This window comes from Dasypus novemcinctus, chromosome 23 (genome assembly GCF_030445035.2).
Source record: "Dasypus novemcinctus isolate mDasNov1 chromosome 23, mDasNov1.1.hap2, whole genome shotgun sequence".
Lineage (NCBI taxonomy): Eukaryota > Metazoa > Chordata > Mammalia > Cingulata > Dasypodidae > Dasypus > Dasypus novemcinctus.
This window is the reverse complement of record NC_080695.1, coordinates 63,979,115-63,999,023: the sequence shown is the minus strand read 5'-3', so window position 1 is coordinate 63,999,023 and position 19,909 is coordinate 63,979,115. Positions and strand designations below refer to the sequence as shown.

Sequence of the window (19,909 nt, the reverse complement as noted above, 5' to 3'; positions counted from 1 at the left end):
AATTGGCATGCTGTGAAAAGCACATTTTATAGCTTTCAAGTCTTTGTTCTGCACAGAAAAAATCAATTTATGCTCTCATTTCATGGGTCAAAGGTCCTTCTTTAACAGAAGGTTAATTTTTCTGTCATTTAAGTAATTGAAGATAAGAAAAAATGATCTACTTCAGTTGGTGATGTAAGCAGAGTGGGCTGTAAATAATGTAGCAGAAGTGAATTTAGATAGATGGACGTTAGGAAGTTCTGGGCAGGGAGCCTAGGAAAAGCAAGTTCTGTGCATATCGGAGTCCATACTCAGGTCACAGAAATGCTTATAATATCCATATAAAACGTAGTAGAGAGAAGGCAATTATTACAAATCTTAATTTCAATCTCTCCTGTTTCTCTTCCCTGGTTTTATGAAATTCCAGGCTTTATTCTCAAGAGGCAGGGTGGACACTCTTATGAAAAAAAAATGATTAAGTCAATCCAGTAGAACTTCAAAAACTACTTAATTTTATTAGGGATGCCTGCTGTTCAGAAGTGACAGCTATTTGGGAATCAGAAATAGACAATTTTGAGGAATCCATCCAAGACCTTTGGAGATCCTGGTTCATGAATAGTGTTAGCAGGTCATATAATTTCCCCCATAACGTGCAGTGAAAGCAACTAAAACCATTTTGCACAAAGGAACAGGTGGCTGTCACTTCCTGAGAGCTGCCACATCCAGGTCAGCAGCAAACGGAAAGCCTCGATGACAGGGAAGGGATCGGGAATCTGCGTGAGCGAGTTCCTTCTTTGCATCCAAAGAAGAAATTATCCCACCTGGTGACCTTTGTATCCTGTTACCCTTAAAGACATATCTCACATTTATCCAATTATCTTCATTTCCCTTGTCCCATCAAAGTCCAAACCACTGGAATTCTGTCTTTTGGAAAACCAGGCTATCTTTCTAACTGGCTTCCCTGTTTCCTCTGTGGCCACCCCTTCCCATGATCTCGCTAGAGCAGCCTCAGTGGCCTTTCACATGGTACATGCTATACCACCTCTCTTCCAATTCATTGCATTTGGAAGAAATTCTGAAATGCTTGCCATGGATGACTGCTGCCACCTCTGGCTTCATTCCCTACCACTGTTCACCTGTGGCTTCATTCTCTACCACTGTCCACCTCTGGCTTCATTCCCTACCGCTGTCTACCTCTGGCTTCATTCTCTACTGCTGTCCACCTCTGGCTTCATTCCCTACCACTGTTCACCTGTGGCTTCATTCTCTACCACTGTCCACCTGTGGCTTCGTTTTCATTTTCTACTGCTGTCCACCTGTGGCTTCGTTCTCTACTGCTGTCCACATCTGGCTTCATTTTCTACTGCTGTCCACCCCATCCACTAAGATGCAACTGGAGTCCTCCTCAAGGCCTCTGTATTGGCTGATTCCCCTGCAAGGAATGCTTTTTTTCTGTTTTTCACATGACCGAATGTTTCTCACTTTCGGGTCTCAGCTCAAATGTCATCTCATCCGAAAGTCCTTCCCTCTCCGAGGAAGCTCCTCCCGTGTGTTTCTTCTGTGGGGGGTTTACTGCAATCTGCGATTACTAATTTCTGTATGGAAATATTGATTATGTCCATACAGAATTCCACGCTCCCTATCTGCTTTGCCACACTCTCCCCGGTGCCTGTGCAGGCAGAACCTGGCAAATTGTACCCACTCAGTCATTATGGTATAAATGAGTGGATTCATAAGCAGCACCGACTCTGGTTCTGCAAGCATCAAGATCTACTCTACTACAGTAGGCTCGCCCGCAGAGAGCTGTCTGTGATTCCACTCTGCCAGGAAGCCCCTTAATGGTTAGTGCCTTGCCCTCTTGTGAAGGCTGAATAGAACTTCCATTTGAATAGAACTTGATGGTTTCTGGCATTTGGTAAAAATGTACTAAAGTGTTTAGCATTTGGCTGGTGGCTGATGTAGTCATCTCCACCCTCTTCAATGGTTAAGAAGTAGTGGAAAGATTCCAACAAAATTAAATTCCCATGATAAAGGCCCATAGCTCGTTGCCTGTTTCCAGTACTGACCCTTCAAAGTGAAAAAAATATGTGGCAAATTAAAATGCCTTGTTGTGGAATGACTGAACCATGATCTCCTATCATCCACCAAACCAAGTCATTTTTCAGGAAAGAGATTTGGTCCTGGCACCCTTCTGATACCATCCACTTAGAACCTCTTGAAGAAAATCCACTCAAAACAGTGTAATGTGTTTACAGATAAGACATGGATGCTGGCTTGTGTGGGAGCTTCTTAACGAGCTAGAGTCAAAGACAGCCTCCCAATTCAATTTTCTACCTCCTGACTGCTGCTTCATCAAATGCAATACACTAAGGCCAGGCCCTGTCAAGAGGAAAAGGCAACTCTTGGGGGAAAAATATCATTTCCATTTCAAATTATATTTACTGTCAAACTAATGCAAATGTGGCTCAATAGTTTGAAGAATGTTCTTAAACTAGATTGTATAAAACAGTTGAGTCTAACTTTAACACTAGTTTTGACCCACCCTTTCAAAAAATCATTTGCAAAAAAAAAAATTTTCTCCAAATCTGCTTTCCACAAGTTGACTCTTGGTGGTTTTCACCTAACAACTATTGACTCCACAATTTAACCCGATTAAAATGCCTCATTTTTCATTTTGCCTTATCCTTTATTTGTTGAATATTGCACACATCTGGCATTACAAGTAATATCAATGACCCAGCATCGTGACTAGAATGATGTATCAGGGTGATGTAGGATTTTGTGTTCTAAAATGGAAATCTCCAGCATGGGTAAATGAAATAGCACCAACTTTGACTCATGCTTACGAAGGTGTCCTCACCTTTCCCTTGAGCTAAGTTTCTGTTGTATCCAACAGGACTGAAATATTCAAAGACGAAAACAGCGATGGCCGAGACGATGAGCAGCATCACAAACATCATCACCCAGACGGAGGCACTGAAGGGCTCTGCAGAAAAACAGCCAGAGGGGCGGTCAGCGAGCTCCTTGCCGTAACCAGCACTGTAACCAACACGAAGCCCTGGCGTGTTTGCAGGCTCTCCAAGAACCTTTCCCTAATGGGAATCTAATCATTCCGAAAGAAGCCAGTCATTGCTTATTTGTCTGTTCAAACCATTGTTTATTCTACAAGCTATGTGAGGTGTTTTATAAGACTGCATGTAACATGATAAAAAGAAAGAAAAACATGGAATTTTACAGAGCAGGCCAGGGATAATAAGAACATAGACACAATCAAGGAAGAATGTTAGAATGCAGATAAAGAGACCATAGGATCCTACATAATTATAGAAATTTCCAGGGGCCAAAGGTAGAGAGGAACAAGATTAAACTCAAATAGTTAACCACAAGGAACCTGCAAATAAGCAGGGTTTTAATTTTGCTTTTATTGCATGCCAGGGGGCAGGAAAGGGGTGATGTGCAGAGAATTGGGAGAAGTATAACTTGTTAGGAAGAGATCCTAATATCTTGGAGTGGACGTGAATATTGGAAGGTCTGCCACCACTACAGCCATCCTCTTTGTTTCACCCCCTGCTCCAGACAGATAAGGTCTCTGCTGTGTTATAACTCTTGTTGATGTTGGTAAATTCAATTGAAAAAGTCATTTGAGGACATTACATTCACATGACAATTCAATGAAAAAGCATCACTTAAGTAGTGGAGGTAATGAAGTTTTAGATGGGTAGACGGTTATTTCCTCTAAAAGTAGTTCTCATGTTTGTTTTAACTTAGGCATCAGGTAGATGTTTCAGAAGGGCAGACTAACTCACAAGATTCTAAATCATAGAGTAGTCTAGAAAGTTAACAGATACTATGTAAACTAACACTTTTATTCAACCTCATTGAGGATAAGAAAATTAGCTGAATGAAGCCATCTTATCCACTTATTACAAATTGTTAGAAAATCAACAGAGATTAAATTTTAAAAAGCAAATACATACATCTTTGAGAAGAAACTGCCCTTGGACACCAAGAAACATAACTTTTTCAACATAAACAAACACTTTCTGTGGGTAAAATATAAGAAGCTCAATAATACCTTTTGAATCATAGACATTTTATTATTTTAAAATTGTTTTTCTGATGAAACTTGTAATAATAATAATAAAGAAGTAGGCTGAGAGCAGGCCATTTTCTTATTATGCTTCGTGGCTGCCTAACACACCTTGAGGTCATCACTAATTCCAATTTAATGAGTTTAATATCTTTAACTACATTGGATACTTTGGAAAAATAACAGGGGTGCTTTGCAATGTTTTGTTTTGATAGTGCAAAATATGTTAAGAAGCAACACATAGCAATGCAACTTATTTGAATTAAATAACACAAGATGAGCTCCAAGAAATCATTGAGACTGCAACTGTAATTTATCTTAGTTAAATTTAGCTTGTGTAATAAACAAAATTATATCCTTTAAATTATAGCAATTTGGCAATGAGGTGTATCCATAAAATGAAGAGAAATACATAAACAATTGGGAGATTAAAATATACTTCATATTTGAGAATAGAGTCATTAAAGTCATTCTCTAAGTTGGCATGGTGTGTCTTACCAGAGGACAATTATTGTGATGAGTAAATGAGTTTACATGCGTAAAGCGCTTGGCGATGGTCTAGCACTGGATACATGTAATGAATTAGATGGAAGATAGCTGTTTGGCCCCATGATTAAAGCCAGATTTGGTGCCAGTGTGCTGTCCAGGGACCCGGTGTGAAATATGCACATTTATTAATTTGATAGCCTCCTTTCCACTGCAGATTGTAATAATAATAGTGTTCTTAAAACTAGTAGGGGAAATTTTTACTGAATTCTTCTCTTCGCACATTGGAATCTGTAAACCTGCAGTGGGCTTCATTTGATGGTTGAGACATCCTAATCACCAACTAACACACCGTCAGAAAATTAGGTGGAAGCTGATCAAGCAACTGATCCCAGATGTTTTCTCGCTTAGAAGTGACAACCTGCCCCTTTACTTGTGAGCACTGCACAGAGACAAAACATTCTGCTGTGGCATTCTGATTTTAGTAAAACTCAGAAAATGACCTCAATGATTGCTATTCTCAGATTCCACACACACACACACATCACAATGGAGAAAAGCATTAGAACAATGGCAAAGAACTGTCTGAAGTGTACAAGGAGTGACCCAGAAATATATTTAAATAACTCTGGACTATAACCTCTAATGACTTAAAGCTGATACAATATCTGTCCATGAAAGAGCATCAACCTAGGAGACTCCAGGTCAGTGTTTCCTTTCATCAGAGAATTCAACCTGCAGGGAAAGTCTTTAGAGTTAACTGAATGGAAATATTGCATCTCTGTCCTTGAAGAGTCACTGGTTAAATTTTTACACAAAAGCTCAGAGGTATTACCTGAAAGTGTTTCCAATGTGAGTTAATGGAGTTTGCAGAAGAGAGAATAGGAAATAATGAAGAGCAATGCAATCAGATTTTGAATGTTTTGGCTCTTCCGGATGACTGAGCCAATGGATGGAAAAATGTAGTTGAGAATGGTTCATTATGACTTATAAAACCTGCAGATAATGACCATAAATAAGGGGGTGCATAGTCAATCGAAGAGGGATGTAATTTAGTGACTAGGAAAAATATTAAGCCTACTGTGTAAAAGCACTTTTCAAAATTGTTTCCTCTGGCTGCAATGTGTTTTATTTTATTTCATTTTAAAGATTACAGCAGGAAGATGGGGGGAAGGAGGTTTGGCTAAATTTAGCAAAAATATTTGACTTTTATGGAAATGTTCTACTGATGCAGTTAAGTTAAAAATCTAGGCAAAGTGGGTTGAGGCCAGTTTCAATATCAATGACCCATTTTTAAGGGACAAACCAATTGATTTTTTTTTCTTTTCAAATGAACTGGGAAAAAAAGTTTTCTCTAACTCAATAAGGAGATATGCCGGCATTTTTGAAGAGAAACAAATATCTTCTTATTTTTTTTCCATGAACTCAGTTCCTCCAATCTCTTCTTAACCTCCAAATCCAAGGTTCCCTGCAAGAGGGTCTGATAAAGATTGGGAAAAATGACAAGGAAGGACAGAAGAGTAAGAATCCATCTGACAACCATCAAGATTCTGCACCCATTGTCAACATCAGTTGGTTGTCTTTTTCATGGTAGAGCAAAATTGTCTTATGAATATATGAGTATCTTTCTCCATGTCATACAAAGTGATGAAAGAGTCAAAATGAGGTATTTGTCAAGGTTCACATCATCTCAACAAAAATTACAAAAATTGCAGCAATGAGGGCAAAGTCAAAGCCAAGTGAGGATTTCAGTGGCTTAAATGGATTTTCAAAAATGAAAACAGTAAATCCACGCATCTCTGTAAGGCAGGATCCAAAATCCTGTTAGTCACCATTTCACTCAATATAATGAAGTAGGAGAAGTTTCGCTGGATGCTAACTTTACATATAAAGAAGACAGTGGAGGAGTAAGAGTATGGGCTTTGAGTTGGCATCCCCACAGTGGCTCTAGTCTGTAATTTTCTCAAATAGATAAACATTGTTGTCTCTGGAAAAATGTAAAAAATTCAGTTAATCTTAATCTAACTGCTTTCTTTCTCTCATGCAGTTTTCCTCCAGGTAGCATTTTTGTCTTAACCATCCCAAATACAAGGCACAACCATCCAGGGTGGAGAAAAAAATCACAAATTCCAAGATCTTCAAGATAACGATATCAAACACTATTAATGATAATCAAGTACTCAACACAACACTATCCTTTAAAGGAAAATAGTGCCTTGTCACTTTCCATGAAGCTTCTACTACTCTAGGCAGGCCACCTAATACAGTAGTATATAGTTACAGTGCTACAGACAAGCAAATAATAGAAAATACAGATCTACCTTGCTTTAAAAAAACTTTTATGTAAAGATGTAAATTTATGAAGCGGTTAATAAAAAAGTAAAAAGAATTTCCTCCTTTTGCAAACCATTCTGCTTAAAGGACAGTCACGTTTAAAATACGATTCAATTGATTTTAAACCGGCACTTCTCTTCAGTTTACTTCTATTTTGTGTATCAGAGCATCGTGACATAAATCATTGTGCAGCAGCATCATTTTCACTCTTACATCCAGTAAATAAACGATTGTCATACTATCACTGGGTAGAGGTTAGGTGTGTGGATATTGAATAAAGGTTTATAGACTGGTTTAAATTAACTGTGGGCAGACAGGTTGATTTTTTAAATGTTTTCAAGGCTTTCAGCAATATATCTACTAATCTGCATTCTGGGCAATCAAGACCAGTGTCTGAATATGACAAAGTATTTTCAGCAGCTATTCCCAAGACAAAGATGAATGAGAGATGTGGATTGGGGGAAAACGGGAATGCAACGTGCTCTGTAATATGCTGATGTGGCCAAATAAAGCTGAAAAAGGTCCTGTCTGTTCTCCTCCTTTGGGTGGATGAGTCAGAAAACCTATGATTCCTTGTAGGGAGGCAATTGTGACTATGAAACTCACATACCCAGAAAAGCAGAAGGCGAAACAGTGCCGTTGCTTCGGGAAACCATGACACTGATTCCCGTCTCCACAAAGGGCACTGAGAAGTCCACCACTTCCGAGCGTTCCTCGTTGATGGTGAGCGAGCCGACCGCCATCACTGCCCGCTGATAGACCACCTGTGCGTACGAGGCAAAGGAGAGCAGTGTGTTTACTCATCCTTCCCGTCATTTCTGGGGATGGCAGACCCCAAGTCTAAAACAGTGACCCCAGGGGAAGGAAAGAGAACTTACTTCACCAATCATTCCATTCCACACATTGTTAACTTTTTTTCCGTGCTTCCCATTGGTGACCAGGTAGAGGTCATAGGTAAACTTCACAGTTCTGGAAAGCTTCTTTAGGATATCGATGCAGAACCCCTTGCAGCATTTTTTAACATTCATTCCTTCGTTGGTTGAATTGCTGTAAAGAAAGTCCCAGGACCACAGAATGTTAGTACTGGAAGCTTTGTTCACAGTCATTAGCTATACTATTCTACTATTTCACAGATGGGAAACTGAGGCTCAAAAAGAGAAAGTGGCTTTTCCAAGGACAATAGAAGTAGGAAGTACTCTTAATTAGAGCAGTGATCATGACATACAACATGACATGACAACAGCTAACATTTATTGCTATTTGCTATGCATCATGCTAAATATTTTATACTAATTGTGGGCTCAATCTCTATGACATTTCTCTGAAGTATTTAGTATTAGTATCCCCATTATACAGAAAAGAATTACATCCTCTTATAACGCATATGACTTCTTTTTTTTTTTAAAGATTTATTTATTTCTCTCCCCTTCCCCGCCCCACCCCAGTTGTCTGTTCTCTGTGTCTATTTGCTGTGTCTTCTTTGTCCGCTCCTGTTGTTGTCAGCAGCACGGGAATCTGTGTTTCTTTTTGTTGCATCATCTTGTTGTGTCAGCTCTCCATGTGTGTGGCACCATTCCTGGGCAGGCTGTACTTTCTTTACGCATGGGGCTCCCCTACGCAGAGGACACCTCCGTGTGGCAGGGCACTCCTTGTGTGCATCAGCACTGCAAATGGGCCAGCTCCACACGGGTCAAGGAGGCCCGGGGTTTGAACCATGGACCTCCCATGTGGTAGACGGACGCCCTATCCACTGGGCCAAGTCTGCCACCGCATATGACTTCTTTAGACCAGAGTTTGGTCATCATATCTAAGCTGAGTTATCAGAACCTATCTGAAAATGGAAGAGAGGCAGATGTGAAATTCTGAAGGAAGAGTTTGGCTTCATCCTTACAGATAAAAGCTTAGAGGATGCCTGCAAAACTACTTAGGAAAGAATCAGGAGACCTGGGCTCTCTTTTGCATGTGAGTCATGGATTTAACTTCCCTTGATAGTGCCATCTATGATATGAAGTCTCATTCATAACATTTTCCCTCCCTACCTGTAGGGCATGAGGTATACAAGATGATGCTATTAAATAACAATGTCTTGATCAGGACAATGCCCTATTAAAATACGGAGGGTTGCTACTTTCAAGGCCACACCTTACCAAAGTTATACATGTCACTTTGTGCTAGTCACCAGCTTTAGTCACCTAAGTTCTACTCAAAGGATACCCATGCAAAGCAGAGACGCCTGTGAAAAAGGAGGGAAACACTGGTCATCTCACTCAATAACATGAAGAACTTAGCACGACTGGGAAGCTCATGATCTCCCTGGGCAATGAGCCTGATGTGCCTTTCCTGGAGCCACCGCATAAGCGCAGCTCTGGCTCTGGATCATGGGTGTCATGAAATATGTGCTCTGTGTGACTATTCCACTGTTGGCACATCTGCACATTAGACTGTTATCTAAGCACTAAAATGATGTTTATGGAAATCCAACAATGTAATAGGAAAATATTTATGTTTCCATGTGATATGAAAAAGTAGGTTACAGAGCAGTACAGACGGAATGCTCAGAGCTACATAAAAACGGATGTGCTTATAAAATATCTGGATGGAAAAGTAATGGAATATGAAGCATGTCTATTTGTGAATGGTGGGAAGTGGGTTAATGATTCCTCTTTTTCGTATTTTTAGGTTTTTCTCCTAATTATCCATAATGAGTATGTACTGCATATATAACTGGCTATACACATATCAAGTACCATTGACGTACATCAATATCTATACCCATGATTTCAGGTAAATTTGACAACATAATTTTGAGAAATCACAGTGGTTGTGAAATAAAAATTTTTTTTCAACGCTTTGGAAAAAAACTCAATCTCCCAGATCCTGTCTTCCCCCTACCTGTCTTCACCATTCCCTGACCTCTCTTCAACCAGCCTGGTGCTGCTCGCCAAGACCACCACCAGGCTTGATCCTACACCGAGAAGCAGGATGACCTGCTCTGACCCGCGAACCCCAGCTGGGGGAGTGTGGGAGGCCACAGTTGTACAATTTTGCACATGCGCTGATTGGGGGGCTCAGTGATGTGGTGTTGCAGGAAGCAGGTGCCTGCCCCTCCCCACCAATTACCCGGGGTAGAGGGGGTCAGACTGGAGTTGCCCCAGGATAAAGGAAATTAATAGCATGTCCAGGTATAATTTCCTTCTTGGTACCTTTGGTTCTTTGAAAAAAATGTGTCAAAATCAAAACCTCTTCTTCTCCTTGTCCACCATAGCCATGTACCCATGCCTCTCCCCCGCTGCTCTCTATTTGTGTCTCCCTCTCTCCTTTCCCTCCCTTCTCCTGTAACAGCATCTTCCTGCACCTAGCCAAGAGTCCTGGGAGAGGTTAGGCAGTGGCGTGAACGCCCCAGGGTGAAGATTCAGGGTCACAGGCTACAAGGGTACCTTTGGCCTTACTGGAACCTCCAAGCCAGCTTAGGGGCTAATTACCCATCCCCACCTGCCTGGACACAGGTGGGCATTCACGGATCCTCATCCATTATGCACTCACCAAGCACCTTCTCTCTGCAGGACATGGAACTAAACCCTGGGGATACAGAGAAGAACATATGTGGCAAATGCAAGAGTTGTGACTATCATGGGAATCATAGAAAGATGGGCCTGGCTGTGACTGGGAGCTTCTCTTGGTTCCTATCATAGGCCTTGTGGGGGAGGGGGGTGGGGAAGAGGAGGAATGATTTAACTACACAGACATTTGAGAACCGGCCACGATACATCATCTCTTTCTGCTCCTCCACTGTCACCCAAGAGAAAGGGAGACTCATGAAAACAAATACAGGAAGAGATCCAATAAACCATCCAGTTTCCTGCTCCACAGTTTCCACGTGGCAGTGAAGAAGGCAGGGCCAGTTAAGTCAGGTCCAGCTCTGTTCTGATGCAGGGTCTGCTCCTGTCCACACATGGGACCTCAGACTCGTCTCCTCACTCCCAGAGCCTCTGTTTTCTCACTCAAACATTGAGAGGGTCGATACTTACCTTGCAGGAGAGCTGGGAAGATTAAATGAAACAGAACACCTAAAGTACCTGGAATATAAGCGCTTAATAAATGAATTTCCTTTCTTTCCACCATTGACTTGACAGCTTTGGGTTCTAAGTGATAATATGGTCACTTCACCCTAAATATAAGCCCAGACAATTTTTCCTGAACTTTACCTTTATGCCTTAACACCCAACTAATAGTCTAGAAGAAAAGCCTGAGATCTCAGCTCTTTTCTGATGACAGCTTTATTTTCCTGAAGACTGGTGTGAGCCCTCCATGCTCCACCATTTGCGAGCCATGAAAACAAAGTATTTCCCTGGGAGAACTCTGCCAGAAAACATAATGGTGCTGTCAGACAGAAATCCTTTCTGGAACCAATCGGCCTGCCTCAAAGATCTTATCTTTAGGAAATGCAGTTGATCTAATCTGTGCTAGGGCTGGGATTAGGAGAGCCTAATAGTATTTTTTTTTTTGCTCTCAGGCAAGTCAAAGATTCTGATTATCACCTTGGCACCCAGTAATCTCCTAATGTCGCCAAGTGGAAAAGGAAAACCATAAGCCACCCTCTCTCCACAGGAACCAAAAACAAGTTAAGCTGTTGAGATTCTTCAGTAGAAAAGTCAATTCTCTTAAAGAAAGTAATTTATTTTGGTTCGTTTTCTTCATATGAATGTGACTCGGGACTTGGTGATATGCTTGTTTTCAGCTCCAAGGCTTCTGATTTTAAAGATCTTCAACTCCTATTACAGCCTGTAAGTACAAGAGGCCCTACTTAATTGGCCCTATTAAGATATAGAGGATATTTTTTATTGGAAAGAAAGAACACCAAGGTTGTGTATTTTGCTTTGTGTTCGTCACCTGGCTCTCTTCATTTTATCACATTCTGCTAGAAGACTACCCCAGAAATGAAAATCTCTTTGGCAGTCTTCCGCATTTTCCTCTTCCTTCCTCCTCCCCACTCCTCCCTCTCCAGCACTGTACTAGCCTTCCTTTTGTTTCCCAAACTGGCAGTCTCTCTCCTGCCTCAGGGCCTTTGCACCAGCCATTCCCTGTACCTGGAAGGCTCTTCCCCCAGTTCTTTGTATAGCTGGCTCCTTTGCACCTTTTATATCTCACCGTAGGTCTTACCTGTGTAACTGAAGTAGACCAGGACACCCCACCCCCACCCCGTGACTCGTATCACATTACTTTAATTGTTCTCTTCACAACTTTTACCACAACATAGACCTGCCTGGCTCCTTCAATTGTTCAGTGGTTTTATAACTGTGTACACTCCATGGCAGCAAGGTCCTTTGCCTGCCCTGCTCACTGAGTCTCATGCATATGTGCATAACGCATGGTTACACATTAAATGAACGATCTATTTAGAATTTCAGCTCCGAGGAGGCTGATGTTAATGACCTTGCTGATACAAATTTCTCCAAACCAAAATTGTTCCTTCATAGTATACTTCAAAATCATATTTTAAAAAGTATCTTTCTCCTAAGCACCAAGCTTTGCATCTTGTGTAATAATAATGAGGTAGAATCTGGGAGTGCAAGTACCTGTTCACTCATCTAGCCAATCAGCAAACATTTGTGTATCACACCCGGTGCTTGTCAGTGTGATATAAAGATTAATAAAGACACATTCCACATATTTAGGCAGCTTATAATCTGTGGGGAGCAACTGACAAACTGCAAACTTTAAAAACAGGTAGTAAGGGTAGGGTTGGAGGCGTAACTGGCTAGGGTGGGAGCAAGGAGAGCGAGCCCACGTTGAGGGGCAGCAGCTAAGACCTAAAGGACAGTGGGGCTTGGACTGGCCACTGGTCTTTGGCTTCCCCAGGGGATTGGGGACGGAGGAGACCCCTTCCTCAGAGACTCTGAGAGAAAGCGTTAGCTCTTTCTTCAGTTGGAACGAAAGGGGAAATGACATTCATGCAGTGCTTGCTCTCCGTGAACTAGGAAACTGTCAGGTGATCAGTCTCACCTCAAACACACCAGAAACTCAGGTGCAAGGTGTGTTCCAATCCCCAGTGGAGAGGAAGTTTTAAATTGTTGAAAATTTGGATTTGGGATATATCAAGGAGATGGGAGGAAGAGGAAGGCAACAGAGTTGGAATGGGGTGGGGGCAATCAGGAAAAGAGAAAAGAAATGATTATTTAAGGAAAGGCTGAAGGAGAAAGTTGACTCAGCAGAGTGGTTAAGATGACCAACTTTGGAGTCCAACAGTCCTGTGTTTGAGTCCCATGTTTGAGTTTGAATGACCTTATACATGTTCCTTAATCTTCCTGTGACTCAGTTTCATTATATTTTCAATAGGCAGAAACCACCTAAATTAAGGCATTGTTATTGGAATTAAATGAATATAAAGCACTGGCCTGGTTCCAGGAATTTACTTACATCTTGTTAAATCCATTCTTATATTAGAGTGATTATAACATATTATAGCATAGTATATTGTAGCATATTATTTAATGTATTGTATATATCATAATATATTGTATAACATATGGTATATATAATATAGTATAACATTATGTATTTTAGATTACATTTAATTATTATAGCATAGAGATTATTATCAATGAAACATAAATATAAATATCAAAGGAGAGAAGCGGACTTGGCCCAGTGGTTAGGGCATCCATCTACCACATGGGAGGTCCGCGGTTCAAACCCCAGGCCTCCTTGACCCGTGTGGAGCTGGCCCATGCGCAGTGCTGATGCGCGCAAGGAGTGCCCTGCCACGCAAGGGTGTCCCCTGTGTAGGGGAGCCCCACGCGCAAGGAGTGCGCCCCGTAAGGAGAGCCGCCCAGCGCGAAAGAAAGTGCAGCCTGCCCAGGAATGGCGCCGCACACACGGAGAGCTGACACAACAAGATGACGCAACAAAAAGAAACACAGATTCCCGAGCCGCTGACAACAACAGAGCGGACAAAGACGACGCAGCAAATAGACACAGAGGAGAGACAACCGGGGCGGGGGGGAATAAATAAATATATAAATCTTTACAAAATACATCAAAGGATGGGGAACAGCATCCCCTGACTCACTTGATTTTGACAAACTTCCGGCAGGGCACAGTGTTTCTCACACATGTCTCGGTCAGCGGGTCGATGTCTTCCACGATGACAAAGGGCGCCTCCTCCAGGGTGACGATGCTCAGATGGTTGTCGTCGGGCTCGCAGTCTGAAAAGGACTTGTACCTCGGCCACACGGCATGCCTCAGGCTCAGCGTCTGGTTCTCCCACTTGCCCACCTGCGTCGCGGAGACAAAGACCCGCCTGTGCTTTCCAGCACCACCACCTGCCCCAGAGGCAAGTCGTTGGCGGTAGGCGGCATGGGAGAAGAAACACAGCTGTCTTAGAGGCTCCCTGCCCTGTCCCTCGACCTGGGCGCTTGACTGTGTGCTAAGAAAGCAGGCACAAGGGGAAGGTGGAATATGGGGCAGCAACCCAGGCCCTGGCCCCTCCCCCAGGCTACTTAAATATGCGTCCCAAGGTGCAAGTGCTGATAGTTCTGGAACACTCTAGGTAATTCTAATGTCCAGCCAGAGTTGGGGGCCATGGGTTTCGTGGAAACAGTACACACTTTTAGAATCAGAGAGGTCTGGATTTGAATCCCCGCCTGTGCCACTTACTAGCCGTACACCCAGAGACAAACTCTTAAGTCACTACGAATTCATAACAGGTGCACTTTCACCTACTTTATAAGGAATTAAACATGGCAATGTTCGAAAGGCACACAGCACCGTGCCTGGCACACGGTAGGGACGCCATACTTTTAATTTTAAGTATGAAGGAAAGAAAATGAAATGGGGGAAAGTACAGATGTGATGAGATAAAGAAGTGGGACAGGGGAGAGGAAGATGGAGTTGACGAGCAAAGAGGAGATGAGGATTGGGGAGGAGAGATGTAAAAGGGAGACAGAGCAGGTGAGGATTTCAGAACCGTCAGTTACATCCCAGATGTGGTTCTACTAAATTTGCAAATTAAGGTGAACTTTCATTAATCCTGCACGGAGTGGAGATTTCTGCCGCTTAGCGAACATCAAGACCTGACAAAATCGAATTGATCATGTTCCCTCTGAGCAGCGGCAGATTTGATTTCTCTGTGAAATCCAATTGAAGGCTGCATGTTTTGAACTGTAATTTCATCTGACAGCTTATTGGTGGCATCCGTATACACACCGGGGTAGGCTGGCCTCAGCGTGGCATGCTCTCCTTCCTTCATTTCCCACATGTGATTGCTGGCCACCGCAGGTCAGGACTTTATTTGTAATTCCAACCTCAAGGAAAACAACGCAGCCACGAAGCCGAGCGCCAAGTCCCGGCTTGTCTGTGTGGACGGGACACACTCACCTCCCCTCCTGTCACCTGCGTGACACCAGAAATGAATCTCAGCCCCTTAAAGAGAATTCAGACTCACGAGCCACCAGGAAAGGTGACGGGGTGGAGAGGAGGTAATCAGTGCTCTCTACGATTACCTCATCATTTGGGCTGGAAAATTTTTGCCGGCTATAGAGAAACATCCCATGTGGCCAATTACAAAATTGCCCAGCTTTGCTGAGGGCTTCCTTTGCAAGATAGGAAGGGCAGGGGAGTAATTCGGTCGGACACACACGGTCATCTAGTCATGCCGTGATGTGTGACACGGGCTGGGGAGAATGTGGAGCCCATCAAATCCTGCATTCGTTCAGCCTATACTTATCCAGCTCCTTCTCTGCACCTGCACCAGGCTGGGAACAATGATGGATAAGACGATGACTCCGATGTTCTTGAAGCTATTATCCACTGCAGGAAAGAGGCCAAGCCAGTAATAACACACATGGTACCAGCCCCATTTCTTTCCACTTCTCTTGGAAAACCTTCAAGACAGGCTGGGTAGTGCAGCGGGTAAGAGAATGGCTTTGGAGTCACACTGATGCCTCACTTCACCCATTAGCTGGGTAACCTCAAGAAAGCCACTTAACCTCTCTGAGCTTCACAGTCTCCATTTGTAGGATGTGGATGATAGGAATAGGATATGTCTCTCAGGACAGTTGTGAGGTTGGACTGAGCTAAAATTGTGCATAAAGCATTGAGCCCAGAACCCAGCATACGTAACTTACATGACAGGTGCTATGATTTTATTGCTGTCATCAGGCACAGTTCAAATGCCCCCATAGTCAGTGACATCACCCCCGCCTCTCCTAAGAATACAGAGGTTTGCACCTCTCTCCACCAGAGCATTTGGATGTTAGTACTACAATGCCACTTTTGAACACTTCCATAATTAGGAAACGTGCCAATATTACCATTTAATTTAATCTCCAGAACCTTACATGGTAAGAATAATTGTCCTGACTTTACATTCAGAGAACTGAAGCACAGAGAGGTTAACTAACCTGCCCCAAATCACACAGCTAATAAGTGGTGGAACCCAGAGTTAAACCACGGGGCTGTCTGACTCCAAAGGTGCTTCATGCACTGTAGGCACAGTGCTTTTATTCAGTAAGCCACAGAAACCATGCCATGGCCCCAAGACCCTTTTTTCTTCCTTGCTTGCAGATACAGCTTCTAAGGTCCCAGGATAACCTAATTACAGCAGAGAGAGTTTAACCAGGAGAACATTTGATGATGCCTCATGCCAAGGGAGTCAGGCAAATGTTTCTGCCCCAGGCTGACTCAGGGAGAGAGATGCTGCCCAGAGGAATTAACTCCAGAGAGCAAAATCTGCCTCAGTCTTCTCCAAGACTAGCAGGTCCACTAAGCATCCGTGGGTCAGCCGAGGCACCTGGGAGAAGTGTGGAGCTGAGGCTGTTGCCGTAACAGCTGCCCTAGATCCTGACAGCTCCTTCCCATCCTCTATGAGCCAGGGAGGCCGTGATCAGCTCTGAGGACCCCATTCCAAACACCAAAAGTCCCAGCTCCAGGGCTGTACATGCCAGATAGGGTAGAATGGACATCCTTCACTCTCCCCTGTAGATCCCTGCTTACAAAGGAAGGCAACTGAGCCCAGTGTTTGTAGACACATTTAAAAGAGTCATTCATTCCACAGTGAATGGCCGTTAGATGCCTAGCACTGTGCTAGATGCAGAAAACAGTAGGAGAAGCGATAAAGATCTTTCTCACATGGAATTTTTCCTAATGGGAAAGACAGACATGAGTCAAATAATCACACACACAAGTATGTCATACAAACTGGGAGAAAGAAATGAAAAAATGGGTTTAAGGGAGCATATAGGAGAAAGAGAATCAAGGAAGGCTTCCAAGAAGGTGACACTTAAGCCAATTTCAGAAATTCAGGATGAGTGGGGGTGGGAGACAGGAGCCCTGGGGTCAGACAATGAAAAAAACCTCATGGGCCCTGGAAGGGAGCTGGGACTTTGCCTAAGAGTTCATCTGGTCTGCTAGCTGGACAGGAAGGAGCTATGTAGAAGACATCATGGATATCTGCCCATGGGAAGGGCACCTGGTAGCTCTCTGCCTCTTCAGTTATCTTTTTCCTTTTCATTATGGGAATTTGAAATTTATATAAAAGAGCAGTATAATAAACACCCATTATCTAGCTTCAAGAATTAAGAATTCATGCCAGTCTTGTGTCATTGACATCCCCCCTCAGTATTATATTGAGATATGATATCATTTCATTCATAAATCCTTAATTTGATAAGTATCTAATCGCCATTGCTTAATGATATTATATATTTTTATATATGGTTCACTAGACTAGGATGGCCAGGATGTTTTACAGGAATTGGTTTCTATATCCACTGCTTTGAACACAGGGCCTGGCAAAGGCCGATGGGGGGGATCAATTGAGTGAATGAAGGAACATAGAGCCTGGTATAAAACACACTCTGTGAGTCATGAAATGCTAGTCGGTTGATCAATGAGTCCAAAAGTGCCCAGCTATGGAATCTCGCAGCCTGACAAAACTACTCAAGTATAACACCCTGCATTGTCTCCCTTGCTCTCACCTTAACCCAGAGCCAGGTCTGGACAGCCTGCGGCGTGACATTCCCAGAGAGCAAAGGTCTAGCACCAACATCCTCGACAAACGGCTCCAGGTTGTTCTGAAGTGTTCGGGGAAGCATCCAGACCCAGTGGAGGGAACCCCATTGCTGTTGCCTCCATTGTCCCAGCCTGGCATGGGGGGCTTGTCCGGTTCAGGGCCATGCTCCAAATGGAGGGGCCCTGTGCACGCTGATAAGGGGAGCGCCAATCTGTCTCCCCGTTTCTGTCTTGGACCTGGAGGCGACTCTCCTGTTATTCTCTAAACAGACCTCCTTCCTGTCCCCAACCCCTCACAATGGTCTACACCCCACTTGGCTCATTCAACGTTACTTTGGCAGTCCTGACCCACAAAAGCCACCCGAGGTCACAGCACATTTCCACCCGAAGTGCTTGCTGGGGCGAGTTTTCAAAGCATCGGCACAAGTGAAATGATACAATCACTGTTAGTCACACGTTCCTACTTCTGGAGCTCAGAGGACAGGTGCCAGACCTCCCATCAGATGCACACATGATCAGGACAGAACACACGGAAGCCCACACAGTTGTGCTCCTATGGGATCTCAGAACATTGGTGTGCAGTGGTGGATCCCGCAGGCTTTCTGGGACCGACTTCATTGCTTCAGGATCCCATCCCTCTCCCCTCACATGGCACAGAGGGAAAGGTGTAGATTCCTTAGACCTTGGCTCAAATCCCCCCACTGACCTTAGCTGTGTGACCTTGCACAAGCTGCAGAACATTTTGGAGTCTCTGCTCCCTCAATTCCAAAATGAAAATACATTTCATATGCTGTGCTGAGGGAAATAAGCAAGAGGATAGAGAATATCTCAGGATAGACAGTTTTCCATACATGGTACTATATTCATTCATTCAACTTTTATAAAACACCTCCTTGGAGAGATAGAGAACGCTCTATATAGAGGTGGAGATAGAAGTTCTGTTAGGGAATTCCCTTGACAGCAGGCCACTGTTTGGGTCTCACCTGTAAAGGAGGAGGGGCTAGGTTTGGATCAGCTGAACTCTGAGGTCTTCCAGATCTATGGTTCTGGTCAAGGTCCTGGGATAAGTTACCTTCCCAACTCTTCCCTGATTTGGGATCAAGGTAAAGAGCAGATAATTGGGGAATTAAACTTGACCTTTAATTCTGGATAGCAAACAGGTGTCAGGGCATCCTTGCACCTGGGAGAAGGTGACATGCTATTTCTGAAGGATGGCTCTGTGGCAAAGCCAGAAGACCAAAGGAAAAAGAATGGAGTCGACAGATTCTTCCTGGTTGGGAATTTCCTGTACTGGATGAAAGCCGGTGGTACCCAAATCTGAGGCTTCACTCGAAGCCTGTTGCTGACTCTTCCTCATTCTCTAGAGAAGGGAATGGGTTCAAATCCTGACTTGGCCAGGTTCTGGCCATGGCATTTGGAAAAGGAGGCTATGTTCAATCATTCACATTTACTGGGTGTTTCTAGGCAGTGTGCTAAGGGCTTTTTAGCACATATCTGATTCGATTCTAGCAACTATAGAAGGTGGATAACTATGATTATCCTCATTTTTATGATGAGGAAACTGAGACTAAAAGATTATCTTCTAGGTCACATTACAAGAGCCAGAACTTCAACCTCATCAGTGCAAACCTAGCACACTACCTAACCACCACCTCCCTTTTTGAAATTTGCTTTGTTCCTAGCACTTTGTTCATAACACTGCCCATTTCAGAGTTCTGAGGACTACATGAAATAATAAAAATAAGAGTCTTTCTATTCTTACTACTCTGAGTTATTTAAATATTAGTTCATGTAATCCAAAAAACAGTCCCATGAATATGATACTATTGTCATCACGCATCACTTCACAGATAAGGAAATTGAGGCACAGAGAGTTGAAGTAACTTTCCCAAATTCATATGGCTTGGGAGTGGTGGAGCCAGATTTGAACCTAGGAAGAATTTTTAAATCAGTAAAGAAATGCACCTAAATTTTTTGCTGGGAGCAAAAAGAGTACCTTTATAGTGGAGA

General features: G+C 43.1%; 1 protein-coding gene across 6 annotated transcripts in view; it reads right to left on the bottom strand.

The window, feature by feature from the left end:
* Positions 1 to 19,909, bottom strand: part of GRIN2A (glutamate ionotropic receptor NMDA type subunit 2A) — a 456,692-nt gene that overhangs the window by 129,631 nt on the left and 307,152 nt on the right. For all 6 annotated transcript variants that reach the window (XR_009183080.1, XR_009183081.1, XR_011647224.1 and 3 more), the window contains exons 6-9: positions 13,959 to 14,164; positions 7,768 to 7,936; positions 7,500 to 7,653; positions 2,840 to 2,965 (exon numbers count right to left, since the gene is read on the bottom strand). Coding sequence is in view for 2 of the 6 variants with exons in the window: in XM_012526023.4 (XP_012381477.1) it covers positions 2,840 to 2,965; positions 7,500 to 7,653; positions 7,768 to 7,936; positions 13,959 to 14,164 (655 nt within the window). In the remaining 4 variants the exon portion in view is untranslated. The remainder of the gene's footprint in view (positions 1 to 2,839; positions 2,966 to 7,499; positions 7,654 to 7,767; positions 7,937 to 13,958; positions 14,165 to 19,909) is intronic.